This window comes from Cornus florida, unplaced genomic scaffold, assembly GCF_030987335.1.
Source record: "Cornus florida cultivar Cherokee Brave unplaced genomic scaffold, ASM3098733v1 CherokeeBrave_3.0.0_Hap2_Chr04, whole genome shotgun sequence".
Taxonomy (NCBI): domain Eukaryota; kingdom Viridiplantae; phylum Streptophyta; class Magnoliopsida; order Cornales; family Cornaceae; genus Cornus; species Cornus florida.
In genome coordinates, this window is record NW_026775574.1 from 97,738,852 (window position 1) to 97,754,486 (window position 15,635).

The 15,635-nt window shown below is 32.4% G+C and overlaps 1 protein-coding gene and 1 pseudogene across 1 annotated transcript; both read left to right on the top strand.

Moving 5' to 3' along the window:
* Positions 1–96: 96 nt before the first annotated feature.
* Positions 97–2,216, top strand: LOC132304113 (gibberellin 20 oxidase 1-like; annotated as a pseudogene).
* A 9,973-nt stretch (positions 2,217–12,189) lies between these two features.
* Positions 12,190–14,031, top strand: LOC132302368 (phospholipase A1-Ibeta2, chloroplastic-like). Its single transcript, XM_059799205.1, has one exon. It carries the CDS (start codon positions 12,256–12,258, stop codon positions 13,855–13,857), a length of 1,602 nt encoding a protein of 533 aa, XP_059655188.1. The 5' UTR covers positions 12,190–12,255; the 3' UTR covers positions 13,858–14,031.
* The last annotated feature ends 1,604 nt before the right edge of the window (positions 14,032–15,635 follow it).

Consider the following 15,635-nt stretch of genomic DNA (forward strand, 5'->3'; position numbering starts at 1 on the left):
TTCATTTAGGATTTTATATAAGATTTCTTTTCTTTTTTTTTTTACACATTTTAGCAGCAGGAAAAAAACACCTAAATGATCTTCTATGCATCATATGTTAGTTAGTAGTGAAATACTATGTATGTCAGGGTGGAATTCAGATTCTTTGATAATACACACTTCAAAATGTTGTTGTTGTTGTACCATTTCTATAAATAGCGTGATCAAGGCCTGCGGTTTAGCATTATCTCGTCTAAAGATGAAAGGTATAGGATTCAAGTCTCTCCCATAAACATTGCGGGAGTCTTGTTAGGGAAAAATAAAAAATAAAAATAAGATGGAGGTGATAAAATATTACCAGTACCCTCATAGGTAAGACCACCCTTGATTAATGACTTGAAGTAATGTGGATTAGCCTTGAACATTTGGCATTTATGCTTCTTATTCAAAGATCTTTGTTATTTCCATAATATAATCAATGTTAATGGTCACATTCAAAGAATCTTAGGTTTCTTCAGCTAAATAGCTATTAAAGACAACAATGTATGATACTAGCTAGAATCCATGAAAATCTTTTATTTAACCCCTTCTTCAAGGCTATCAAACACCACCATTAACAATGCAAATGAGGCTAGAAGCCAAAACACAAAACATTGGAAATTCCCACCACACTTGCTGATAAATTACAAGTTTAATGCACACTAGTCATTTGAAACCCTCTTTGGATCACACACGCCCTTTTGAGGACAACAATTTCCTGAGAAGCTCCAATGGGACTAGAAATTGAAGAGCAATTTGTGGATTCACTGTCCTCAGTGAACCACAAATTATGCATCAAAAATTTCATATGGAGCAAGGAAGAATGGCCTGAAATAAGTCACAACGAATTCACGGATGGAGACAATGACATCCCGGTTATAAGTCTACGAGGAATTTTGGACGAAAAGGAAGGACAAGAGTATGCCGAGGCGTGCTGCAGCTAGCCAAAAATGGGGATTCTTTAAGCTGGTGGATCATGGCGTTGCTTCGGAAATAGTTGAGAAAGCAAAAACGCGGTTACAAAAGCTTTTCGACCTTCCCATGGAGCAGAAGCTGAAAGGAGGTAGATCAGCAACCTTACCGTTGGGGTACTGTGCCACTAATCCTGATTATGGACACAACTTGCCTTGGGCAGAAATATTACAACTACTTCAATCACCACAACAGATTGTGGCTTTTGCAAGAATGGTTTTTGGTGAACAACATCAACCATTTAGGTAAAATATTCATATTCCAAATTACAAAATTAAACATTATGGCATTTGTATGTTGATTTTTATAATCTTCATGTCTCAGTGAAGCCTTGATCGAGTACATGGATGCATTGGACAAGCTAGGAATGACCATTTTCGAGATGCTAGCTCATGGACTAGGCCTTGTTGATGACTTCTTTACCAAGAATTTCGACGAGAAAGAGGCAACTATGATCCGAGTCAATAGTTACCCTCCTTGTCCACTCCCGGAGAAGTGTCTCGGAGTAGGGAGCCACTCTGACCCGCACACACTTACAATATTGCTACAGGACGACGTTGGTGGTCTTCAGGTCCTTAGGAGTGACAACCAATGGGTCGGAATATCTCCTGTTCCCAACTCATTTATCATCAACATTGGTGACACCCTTGAAGTAATTTCTCTCACACAATGTCACAAACAACAGATTTGGTGATTTTGATGAAATTGGTTCACTAATAATATTTTTCAAAAATGTGACATTGACATTTTTTTAAAAAAAATATGATCATTGATTATAGTTTATATATTAAATTTACTTTTGTAGGCATGGACAAATGGGAGGCTGAGGAGTGTTGTGCACAGAGCAGTGGTCAATAAAGAGAGGAATAGGATGTCACTTGCATATTTTCTTAGCCCTACAAGCAATGCCCTAATAGATTGCCCTCCACAGCTTATGGATGAAGAGACTTACCCAAGAAAGTATGTGCCCTTTACCTGGGCAGACTTCAGGAAGGAGCTGTTGATCCAAAAGAGGGTTGTGGGCAAAACTGCCCTTAACAGATACCTCATTTCTAAATGAAACATGTACAAATATGTCTTTGTTTCATGGCCTAAACCCTCAGTGTTCCACACACACACGTCTGGTGTGGATTGTTAAAGTGAAAAATGAGACCTGTGTAGTGAGCTTTGATGTTTTTCTTTATGTTTGTTGGTTTATGAAATAAATGGTAACTTTGATGATGTGATTCACTTTTCAGCTTTTACACATACACATGATATTATGATCCCATTGATGCAGAGTGTTAGGAGATCAAATATTTGTCATTATTTACAGGAATTAACTCTACTCATACTTAAACTCATCTCATAATGGTAAATTAAAACATTAAACATAATAAATTTGAATTAATAAATCAAAGGTGAAAATGAGATTGACAAATTTGGTGAGGGGGCTTTTGAAAACCAAGAGGTTTGGAGAAATGAAGCTTATTTTAACAAGTTCATGGGCTTTTTTTTTTAGTATGATGGAATAAGGGTTGAAATGTTTTATGTGAGAATATTTTGGGGTTCTAGAAAAAGGGACGAAATCAAATAATCAAAATAATGTTTTTAGAAGTTTTGGGTATTTTGGAGGAAAAAAATGAAAAAATAAGGTCTAAAATGACATTTTAAATAATTTTTAGCATTTGTAGAATAAATAGAACATCTTGAGATTTATGTTTTGTAAAAACAATGATTTTTTAAAATGGATTTGAAATTAAGTTGACAAGAGAGGGTTTGAAACAACTTGGACAAAATTAAGTTTAAATTGACAATTTGATGAATTTGAAAATTTATTTTAAAAAGTTCTAAAGTGGAATTTAACATCCAAAACCATCATTTGCATAAAGATTTGAGGAAGGGGAGAATCGAGAGTAATGAAAAAACCGTATATAAAAGTAACAAATATGAAATAGGTGTTAACAACAGTTATTCTATATATATATATACATACATACATATATGTGTGTATGTATACATACGCTTGATTTAAATGGACATCCTTAACTTTTTTATATGGCATAACTTAAATTTTGCAAACAAGGACAAGTGACATCATTCTGAATTTACCATTTAGCATGAAAAGGAATTTTCTTCTATGGTTCACTGTTTTCTCGCCTGCATTATTAAAAATACCCAAAAACTTTAATTGGTTCTTACACACACATGCTTCTTCACTAAAACTAGAACTCCTGATTTTCTTTTGGAAAATAAGAATTTGATACCGCTAGGCCACTGACCTATTAGTAAGAAAATGAAATTTTAATTAGCTAACTATCATGCTTTTGTCTTTATATCGTTGAAGGTAGATTAGTGATTAATAGTAATTCAAACTATTCTCAATAGACATGCCAACCGACGGTAAACAATAAACTAATGATTCAATGTAATTATATATAAAATTTGTTGATTTTAAATAAAATTGACATCCCTTTTCCAATCAATTATTATTTTCTTTTTCCTCACACTCGATCCTTTTTCAAGAGTTAAATAAATAAATAAATAAATAAATCTCTACCCAACCTGAAATAAATAATAGAAGATAATGTCAAAAGAATTGTTTATGGAAAATTAAAATAATGTCAAAGACATTTCGTCATGGATGACTTACACACACATAAACTTTTTGTTTTACTTTTAAAAAAATTAATTGCACTCATAACGATTTACGTTTTTGGAATACTAAGAATATGGTGCATCAGCACAATGGTTAGTTATTATTCTCTATTATCAAAAAAAAAAAGTTGTGAATATTATAATTATCAAATTGGCATTAGATACGAATACTGCTTTCAAAACCATACATTGCTAGGGAACCGATTCTTAATGTTTTATTAATTATAATCTATTCATTCATTCATAACTCAGCTTCATTGTCAAACTTAAAATTGGTTGAATTTCGAGGTAACTTGCATTCACATCATAAATAATCCATTCAAGATCTCTCTCTCTTGAAATATAATTATATATATACACACACAAACATGTATAAATATTTAATAGTATATATGTAAATGCATATAATGTCTTTTTTTCGATTCTTATTTATGATTAACGTTTTACTCAGGCTTCTGCTCCCGATCTTACCTTATGTGATTTAGATTTTGTTATTTTCGTACTGTTGATCCGCTAATCCTCTTTGTGTGACTAAGGTCCGACATCCTTTTTTTTTTTTTTTTTTTTCAAAACCCTTATATATTTTTATTTTTTTCTTTGGGTAAGGGGTTAAAGGTAAGTTTGTAAAAGAAAATTACATGCATTTGATTCCGAAAGTCTATTCAATCTTTTAGCCCTATTTTTTAAATCCATAGTATGGAATTTTGCTTTTTTAAAAGTGTCATGATCAATTTTTGCTAGGTGTAAATAATTCTTTTGAATGATATATATGAGTACCAAATTAAAAAAAAAATTTAAATTTAAAAAAAAAAAAAAATAGAAATTTGCTTTTTTTGATTTGTGGGTTCATATGTGCAGCTTTGGAATTTGTTGAGGCAAACTTGGAATAAAATTTGCAAAAGAACAAATTCAACCTTCAATTCGAACTTCGACGTCTAACCACAAATTCAATCTAATTAAAGGACGATTTTAATTTCAAATTTTTTAGTTCCTGCAATTGAAGATCCCAAAAAAAAAAAAAAAAAAAAAAAAAAAAAAAAAAAAAAAAAAATTAACAAATTTAAAACAAGATCGAATTTGGAAACATTCAAATTTGGTCCTCAACCTAAAACAATAAAATTACAAATACAAAGTGGAATTAACTTATCATGTGGTAGTGCCAATCATGGGACTGGACCTCTCCAGTACATGAGATGATTTTAATTCTATACTATTCTTAGGAAAATATTTTTAACTTCCAAAAGTACTATTTACTTTTCTAAAATACTGTGTAATTTGGTTGTACTTTTCTAGTCTGAATTATTTCAATAAATATAAAGTTTTCTTTTTTTAAAAAAAAAAAACACTATAAAGTTTTCCTTTTATTAATAACAAAAAAAGTAGTTTATATCATGTTTCTCATAACTTCTAAATTGCAAAAAAAATTAAAATCTCAGATAATTCCAAAAATCCCCATGTTCATCCATACTCAGCAAAGGAATAAGTATTGACAGAGGTAATTTTGTCAAAAGTTAAAAACTTTTTAATGAAATTATGGGAGTACTTTTACTATATTTTTCTAAATGTTTTGTAATTTTTTTCATTATACAAAGTTTCTATGCATAATTTTTTTTTTTTTTAGTCTAATAATGGTTAGTAGTTATTTGAGAGTGGAGGGAATTGAACATAAAATGAATAAGGTGGGGACACTTTAGACCTGATCCTTTTTACCACTCAGACAATACCACCACTCTTTTTACATAAATCTAAATGTGTGAGAGCTTTGTTTAAACAATTACTTCCATAAATACTTGGATACCTCTCAAATTCTATCAGATGACAAAAAGAGTCAAGACATTATATAGAAATTTAATTATAGTCATAAGGTCCAAAATAAAAGAAATTATGTATGAAAATTACAAATTTGAGTGGTCCTTGTAATTGTCTGTTTATCATGTGACATTGACTTGTGAATGGAACATTTTTTCCGAACTTGTCACATGAGAATGCTTGGTGGTGTAGGTTATGATTACATGATATGGATGCCATTGTAGTTGAGTGTGGTGGTGTGTGTAAACAAAGTGGTAGAAGTGATAACTTTGGAAGTGACAATGCCGATGAAAAAAACTAATTTAACACAACGATAAGATTAAATTTTTGTAGAAGTATTCTCTTTTTAAAATTACATGTACTTGATTTTATCCAAAAATTATAATAACGGGAGTATTGTGCACTGTACATAAGCAAGACTTTTTAACATTGCACGTGGCGATGAGTCTAATGACAATGGTGGAGTTGAGATTTACAGTGACTGATATATGATGGAAAACATTATCCCTGTACCATCACAACATAGTGATGTATAGTAATAAGCACATATATTGTGATGGTGGATGTGGAAAACTATGGCCACTATGTGATTAATGTGGTGACAAGTATGTGTGGATGTTGCAATGGACATTGTGAAATAAAGTGGCTTCACACTTTCACTAAAATTTTGGGATCCAATAACAAGGTTTTACAATAATTCTTCCAAGTACCAATAATTTCATAAATCAGAAAGGTTATAAGAGGGGAAAATATCTTGATAATTATGTTCTCTCTTGTATATAATGGTCATGTGGCAATACAGATGGAAGACACATATATATATCATATCACATAGTGTGTATAAATGTGAAATTTTTAGCTTTTTGTAATTATTATGACATAAATATGGAGACTAGTCATTGAGAAATGGTCCTTTAAGTCGTCTACTTTAAATAAAAATATCTATTTAGACTTTCCTATATGTTAATAATTTTATTATCTTAATTCGAAGTTTCTTTTTTCTTTTTCTTTTTTTGGAATGTAGAAGTTTCTTTGAAGCTCCCTTAACTAGTTTCACAGAAAAAAAAATGAAAATAACAACAAAAAGTAACTTAGCAATTGGTCAAAAAAAAGGAAATTAGCACTTAAACTAAATATTTTGGCGCTTGTCCAAAGTGGAAAATTTGAAAAGCAAACTTGAGCAGGTAAGAAAAAATAGTTGCATGCTTGAAGATTCATCAAACAAAATTTGTTATATATATATAATTGAAAAAAAAAATGTGAGCTTGTAAAGATGATTGAAAAAAAAATGTGAGCTTGTAAAGATGAAAAGATAAATAAGTATTGAGTAATGATAATGAGTCTCGATAAATTTGACTAATTTTTCGAGAATAAGAAGTGATGTTGTCAGGTCGTTACAGATATTAAAGAAATGATTATATTAGTCTTCTTCATTCATATAAAATAGTTAGAGTTGTTCGACTTTCGAACTCTAAATTTATATATATATATATATATATATATATAATTTCTATTTATTTAACTACGTATCAAATACCTATCAAATAATAATAAAAATATTAAGTTAATTAATAAATAAAATGAGCTAAACACTTTCGGGGTATACCTCCATGAACTACATATTTATTGGATCTATCTAGATAGTTTGTGCCTAGCCCACCAGGGACAAACTAACATCACATTGGCTTTGTGCAACACAATCTTTGTTTATATGGTTAGAACAAAAAATAACAAGCTCAGCTACTATAATTTAAATTCATCAGTCAGCATTTAATTGTTTTTAAGTAATAAAAAGTTATATCTATTGCTCAAAATAACGAGTTGTGACTAATGACTTCAAAAAAGTCAACTCTATAGGTTTATCATTAATATTTTCACCAAAAACAGTGTGGGTCATTCGTTACACGAGGAGCTGTTCAATGCTGACACACTGCAAATTAACAATGCTTGTTGGGAGACAACATTTCTATCTTCTTTTATCTTTTACGTTACATTGCTTTATATATATACATATATATGTATATATATAATATATGTATTCTTTTTCCCTCTCGAAATGGCAAGTCGGTGGCCTCTTTCTTGGAAACATTAATGGATCTCCTAGCTAGACCTTTTCACATTTCATCCACCATTGACTCCAACCCATATGTACCGAAAAGCTTCAGCAAACAATACCAATAGTTGTCTCACATTTCGTGTCCTATCCGTGTGATTGTGTTCACTAAAAGTCTAAAAAAAAGTCTTTTCTAATAAACCGTAAATATCTATTCTATTTTGATATATTTTTTAAATTCATGTTCATATTAGTGATGATAAAAATTTTACATTAGGTGTCAACCTACTTATACTTGTTTTGCAGAAAGAAAAAAAAAAAGACTCGCATAAAAAAATAAGTCACCAAACATGACATAAGTGGAAATCTTTAGATGTTCTACATCAATAACTATTTTTTGTTCTCTATTATAACTATAAAAACAATGTGAAATGTGACAATGTCCCAAATTTATTAAACTAAATGGAGCATGTATGGCATGGAGTAGACAAATAATAAAATTTAACCTTGTGATTGTGTTCACTCAAACTTAATTTTGACACTATATTTTCTAACCATGTGATTTTGTTCACTCAAACTTCAAAAATTCTTTTTCTAATTGCATATTTAGAGTTCCTTACAGAAATCTTAATTTTCTATTATACTCTGTGTAGTTTTAAATTTCATGTTCATATTGATGCAAACAAATTTTAGGTTAGGTATAAAGCCACTTATATTTGTTATTGTCTGACTTGAAAATAATTGTATAAAGATATATCACTAAACACGGAACAAACAGAATCGTTAGATATTTCTTTATCACAACTAAAAATGCAAAGTGCAGTGTGACAATGTCCCAACACATTAAACAAAAAGGGAGCACATATGCATGTCGAGTAGACAAATAATAAATTTTAACTCTACTTTAAACTCTAAAAGATCTTTAATTATCTAATTGCATGTTTAGAGTTGCCTTATATGGAGTACCTTATTTACCAAAACTTGAAAAGAATTGTATGAGGACAAAATCACTAAACATAGAAACAAACGAAATCATTAGATGTTATGCATCAACAACCATTTTTGTTTCTTTATTACGACTAAAAAAGTAATGTGCAGCATGACAATATCATGATTTATTAAACTAAATAGAGTATGTATGCATCGAGTAGACAAATTATATATTTTTAACACAATTTTTTTTTTTTTTTTTTTTATTTTGTGTGGCTCAATTAATCCAACTATTCATAAGGCTCATAATTTCTTCAGAAGTCAATTAAATTAATTATGATTTGGAAGAAGATTAATTAAGCACATTTTACTAATTGGATGTGTATGGGATAATGGATTCGGCATGTGCCCACTACTGAATTGCTCCACTAGATCACTCCTATTTTTCATTTCAAACTGCAATAAAATGAAACCTGATTGGCTCTGATGTATCAAATAACCAAAAAGAACAATTAATTATAAATAAAGCAAAAAAAAGCAATCTTTATCATGTTCGTGGTATATGGATAGGGCAAATCTCACATATATATATATATACACACACACACACTTGCAACACGATTTTTTCATGTGGCTTGTGTGTGATGGAAACAAATTTTTAAATTAGTAATTTTTTTGTTTGCACTTTATATGGATCCAATCATGTTAAAAAAATGGACCACTTTAATTTGTACTTTGTAATTGTGACAAATGAAGAAAGCATAAGGCAAGTGGAGGATTGCAAATTGGACGTTTAATATATTTGTGGAATAGTTTCAAAATTAAGACATATAAATTATAATATAAATGAAACTAAAAGCTTATATATATCTATATGGTGAAAACTAATGTGGCCTCAGCCAAGATGTGCGTCATCATGGCCTCACAGTTCTGAAGCAGTTTTTACGCGGTAGATATTCACAAGTTTTTATATTAAGGGTGTAGATGTTCTTAGTTGACCGAATTTATTTCAGACTTTTAGTATTTTAAATTCTAATATATTAAATTTTATGAGCTCGTATTAAGCACTAACTTGCTCAACTGGTCTTATTATATTAAAGATTTCATAGATTTTATTCAACATCAAGATTGTCCATGTATAAGTCTAAGCAGTGGATTAAATTTAATAAAATTTATACTAAAAAGCGAGGGTAAGTGATTAGGACAATCTTTAAAATTTATACCGAAATGTAAATATAATCAACTTCAATTGGGGACCGTTATGGGATGCAAGTCAAAGACTGTCGGTGGATGTAAAAATACTATAAAATCCTTACCCATAAGTACAAGGTAAAAAAATATAAAATACACAAAATAAGTATTATTGCAAGGTCTGGGAAGAGTTAAATATACGTTATCAAATTCGTAACCTTCAATTTATAATGGAACAATTTTACAATTGCGTCAAGACATAAGTATGACATATACTAAATAATGTCCCCGATCTCAATAACAACTTATTAACCCCTATTTTTTTAGATGAAAAACTTGAATTCAAATAAATAAGTAAATAAAAATGGCTCGCTAGACTTAATTTATCAATTTGGCCTTCTAAAATGGATTCACAACCCTTGAAATGTGAGGTGATGTATTAATTTGCTATTATGTGTGAAGTATTGTTTGTAACCACACTCATCATATCCGACACAGTATTGTCCGAATTTGATTTTCCCAAATCAGAGATTTCACAGGAGGTCACTCATTCTGATACTACTCCAGGTTAAGCACACTTAAATTCGAAATTCTGATAGATTCTGATAGGTATATAATTGATGCATTAAAATTTAATTTACAACCCTTAAATTAGGAGCAAACTAAGACCTTTATCACAAAATAAAATTGTGGAAGTTTTAGGTAACAAGAAATCATTTATCCACTTTGGATATGGCCTATCGGTTTAGTCACTGGACTTTTGAGCTTAGTAAGCTCAAGGTCTGGGGTTCAAGTCCTGCTGAGTGTTCTTTGTGACTAGTTTCCACTGCCCCTGCACTTACCCGACCAGAGTGGGGAGGTGCCCTTCCGGATCTTCTGAGATTAGTCGAGTTATTAAGGGACCCTAAAGATTCGTGCCATCCCAGACATCCCGGGTTAACTATAAAAAAAAAATAAGAAATCCTTTGACTGGACAATGTTGGACCATTATAGCAAGGTAGATAGATTAGTTAGTTGGTCATTGCAAGAAATATATATTGTATTAGCTAATTGCAAACATAAAGCCAGATAAATTAATTACCTTGGAACTTGACGTAACTACTTGACTTGAATATATATTCCAAGTTCTAAACTTGTCAAGGTTCAACATCTTTACTTTATCAACTCCGGTGAGGAGCTTCCTACTCTCCTATACCAACGACCACATACTTTTTTTTGGATGAGTGAGAGCATTCATTACCTATCACAAAATATAAAATAAATAGATCAAATCAAATTAAGGAGTAGGCATTGATCAATGACCAAAATTGCGTTACTCTTGACTGAAAAAAAAGGTAGTTGGTGATAACATATTGGAACTACCGGATGTTTCAACTATAGGAGTTGGATTGTACCAAATATGTGAGACAAAATTATTAATGCATTTGAATGAGATTGGGCAAACTCAATGTAAGAGGATTGGTCATTATAGGATTTAAAGAGACCCGGATATAGATAGTCTTATCTTTGTATGTAGAGGAGTGATTTTTTAATTTCAAATTTGTAACCTCCGCTCTCTACATTCAAAATGAGAGATACATTATTATTACTTGGAAAGCACTCTTAGGACCGTTTTGTTATTAGCATAATTTCGGCTTATATAAAGCTTCTCTAAACTTATGCGCCCATCATTATTAGATTATTCTTGCATAATTAAATATGTTATATTTATTGGTTTAGGGTCTATTTGGTTCACGTTTTGTTTTTTGTTTTTGTTGGGCACTGTAATAGTGAAAAAAAAAAAAAACGCATTTAACAAAAATTGTTTTGTTTTGTTTTGTTTTGCATAGTGGTGAAATGTTTCGTGAATGATGACTAAAAATCGAAACACTAATTTAGTATTTTTGTATATTTCTGCACTATAGCGTTTGGTACTGTATCAATTAACATTAATTTTTTTAAATGATATTTTTAAACTCATCATTATATTTTTCAAATTTACAATACTTTTATAACAAATATGTTTTTTATATTTTTACTACCAAATTTTTTTAATAAAAATACCAATAATTGGCATTAAACAGAATGCCATATTTTAATTTACTTTGTTAGTATTATTTAGTCCTTCAAAATATCACGACATTTTGAACTTTTTATTTTCATTCATTTGTCACAACACTCTAACAGGTTTTGTACTTTAAAAAAAAAAAAAAAACAGTCTTTGTACGAAAGGTCCAGAAGTTTTGGAGAGTTTTGGTCAACCAATTCGTTGGGCTCAAGAAAGGGTATATTTGACATTTGAATTGAACAAAATTGAACGCGAGGGGCATTTCGGTCAAAATGATGAGCAATGCCAGGAGAGCGATTCCTATCAACTAAGCAGACTTTTCGGACACTCATTCAATTCTATGTGAGAAACGGTCCAATAGTGTGACTGTTACAAACATAAACCCTTACAAATCCTCATATTTACAATTAAAACATTATGGACCACCATAGGTTTTGGTGTAATTTGATAAAACAAAGGGCATTTTTTGAACACTCCCTCTATATATGTAGTTATATACCTCAATCGATCCATTCAATACCACTTGGTTTTTGCTGACTGTCTTCTCTGTTTCTTTATAACTCATTGACTCTCTCTCTCCCCTCTTTCTCTCTCTAAAATGATGCACATCGGTTATACACTTCCTTCACATAACATTCACCTCTTTCAGGCGAGACGTGCCAGCTTCAATTGTCGTGGTATTTCACCATTAAACCCTGTAACAAGAGCACCTTCTGTAAAGAAGGTACAGAATGTTAAGCCAGTCACATCCACCGAGTTGACTCGGTTGCATCTATCCAATCTCGAAAAGCTACTGCAGAAGCAAACTGAACCCAACCCACCTGATCGTGACACACAACCCGTAAATAAAGATACCAATAATGGGTCGCCGGAAAACAAAGGAAAAGTCCTTCGGGAAGGGTTGAATTTGGCCAGAATTTGGCCTGAAATGAAGGCGGCTGAGGAAATGTCACCGCGGCACCTGAACCGGCTCCAGCGGCTCTTATCCAAGTCATCGGAGTATTCTCCGAGGAATAACCTCGGTAGCCGGTGGCAGGAGTATCACGGCAGCAATGACTGGTCCGGCCTCCTGGATCCGCTCGACGAGAATCTCCGGCGAGAGGTGATCAGATATGGTGAGTTCATACAAGCCGCCTACCATTGTTTTCATTCCAATCCTGCCACCTCAGCTGAGGAAGCCCCGCCACTGCGACATGTGGCGTTGCCAGATAGGTCCTACAGAGTGACAAAAAGTCTCTATGCCACATCGTCCATTGGGTTGCCCAAATGGGTTGATGACGTGGCTCCGGATCTCGGGTGGATGACCCAACGTTCAAGCTGGATCGGGTATGTAGCGGTTTGTGAAGATCGCAGAGAGATCTCGCGGTTAGGGCGTAGAGACATTGTCATTTCTCTTCGTGGAACTGCCACGTGTCTTGAGTGGGCCGAGAACATGAGGGATCTATTAGTTCAGGTTCCGGGACAAAATAACCCAGCCAACGGACAACCCAAAGTAGAGTGCGGGTTCTTGAGTCTATACAAGACACGCGGAGCTCATGTGCCAAGTCTAGCTGAATTAGTGGTTGAAGAAGTGCGCAGATTAATGGAACTCTACAAAGGTGAGACGCTAAGCATTACTGTAACCGGACACAGCCTCGGTGCAGCCCTAGCCCTCTTGGTGGCAGATGAGTTGAGTACATGTGCACCGGAGGTACCACCAATAGCCGTCTTCTCCTTTGGCGGGCCTCGTGTCGGAAACCAAGGCTTTGCCAGAAATATTAATGCCAAAAACGTTAAGGTGTTACGTGTAGTGAACTCTCAAGATGTAATAACTAAGGTTCCAGGAATGTTTGTGAGTGAAGACCTCGATAAAAAGTTGAGAAACACTCGCGTTGGAGGAATGCTCGACGTGCTCGACAACAACATGCCATGGGCATACGCCCATGTTGGGACAGAATTGAAGGTCGATACAAAGATGTCACCATTTCTAAAACCTGATGCAGATGTAGCATGTTGCCATGACTTGGAGGCCTACCTGCACTTGGTGGATGGGTTCTTGGCATCTAATTGCCCTTTCAGAGCAAATGCCAAGAGAAGCCTAGTGAAGTTGCTTGATGAACAGAAGTCTAATGTCAAAAAATTGTATACAGCAAAGGCCTTGAGATTGAATCTTGAAAGAGAGGGAATGCCCATTTCTGGTTGTTTGCCAAGTCCATCTTGACAATACATAAGGTTGCAATGTATAGATATACCCTTGGGCAAAAATCTAAGTACTACTTGTACAAACTTGAAATAAGAAGCTTAATTCTATGTTATGATGATATATATTTGTCCTGCTTTTGTCTATCAATTGCCTTTGGACATTTTCCATCTCCTAATCCAAATTACTTCTGGATTAATTTTTGGTGTGAGCTCTTATAAGTACTTAGACCATTTCCAACGCAAAATATCATTTTTGCATGATAAATCTATATTTTGAGAGGAACTATACTGTCAAAATGTTATAATTTAGCAGTTCTGCTCTAATAGTGCATTTCATCCAAAATGCTATTTTTTAACACAACAACCATTTTCAACTACCATTTCCAACTAAAATTTTAAACAACTTTTTTTTTTTTTTTTAAGTGTTTGTATTTTAATTAACTTATTTGCATTATTAAAAATAAATAAATAAAAACACTGGATATATATATATATATATATATAAGCACAACAGACATATACATATATATACACACAACACTGAATTTTTTCAAAATATGGCATGTGGGTTTAAAATGGGTTCTTTAATGATATGCCAAATGGGTTGCCAAAATATAACTTTGCCAAATATTATGTCAAATATAACACAACATATAACTATTGTCAAATCTACTACTGCTCTCTTCCTTCTCTCTTCTCTCTCCCATGGGTTGCCAATTTGGTGTTTGGCTTGTGTGTATGTATGTGTATATATATATATATGTCAGTGTTGTGTGTATATATATGTATATGTCTGTTGTGCATATATATATATATATATATATATATATATATATATATATATATATATATGTCAGTGTTGTGTGTATATATATGTATATGTCTGTTGTGCTTGTATATATATATATATATATACACACACACAAGCCAAACACCAAATTGGCAGCCCATGGGAGAGAGAAGAGAGAAGAAAGAGAGCAGTAGTAGATTTGACAATAGTTATATGTTGTGTTATATTTGACACAATATTTGGCAAAGTTATATTTTGGCAACCCATTTGGCATATCATTAAAGAACCCATTTTAAACCCACATGCCATATTTTGAAAAAATAGTAGCCCGAATAGCAACCCATTGGAGTTGCTCTTAGTACATATGGTTCGTTTTTGCAACATTGACTTGAAGACAAGGCCGTATGTGGAATCCACCACACCACACACCATTGTCCCTTAATCGGTATCGTAAAAACAGACAATATATTGTTGTTTTCGGTGATGAGTCATGTATTTTTTTTTCATCGGTAATTTAAAAACAATGATATATTGTTTGTCTTTGCGAAATCGACATAAAGATAAGAGTCTACGCTACGCGCCACTATCTTTGAGCCAGTATCGTAAAATAGGATGTTTTAAAAAATTTCCTAATTTCATTATCATATACTAGATATAAAGTAATTAATTAAAATCCGTTAGTATAAAATATTGACATGAATGTGAACCAAATTCAAGTTGTTTTGACAAATATTATGAAAAATGTATGTACAAAACTTGGATTTGTACAGTTGCCAATCGATACCTTATAGACCTTGTCTAATGTTGACACAAACTTCTCAAGTTGGCCTTTTTGCACCAGTTATTATTCTACTGTATCTCATAGACTTTCGAATGAGACAATTAATTACTTGAACAGGGAAGGGTGTGAAATTATTTGCTATAGGCCGTCATTTTAGTTGTTGATATGACTGAAGGGTACACCTGTTTTAACATGACTTTATACTTGGATCTCACACGTTTGAACT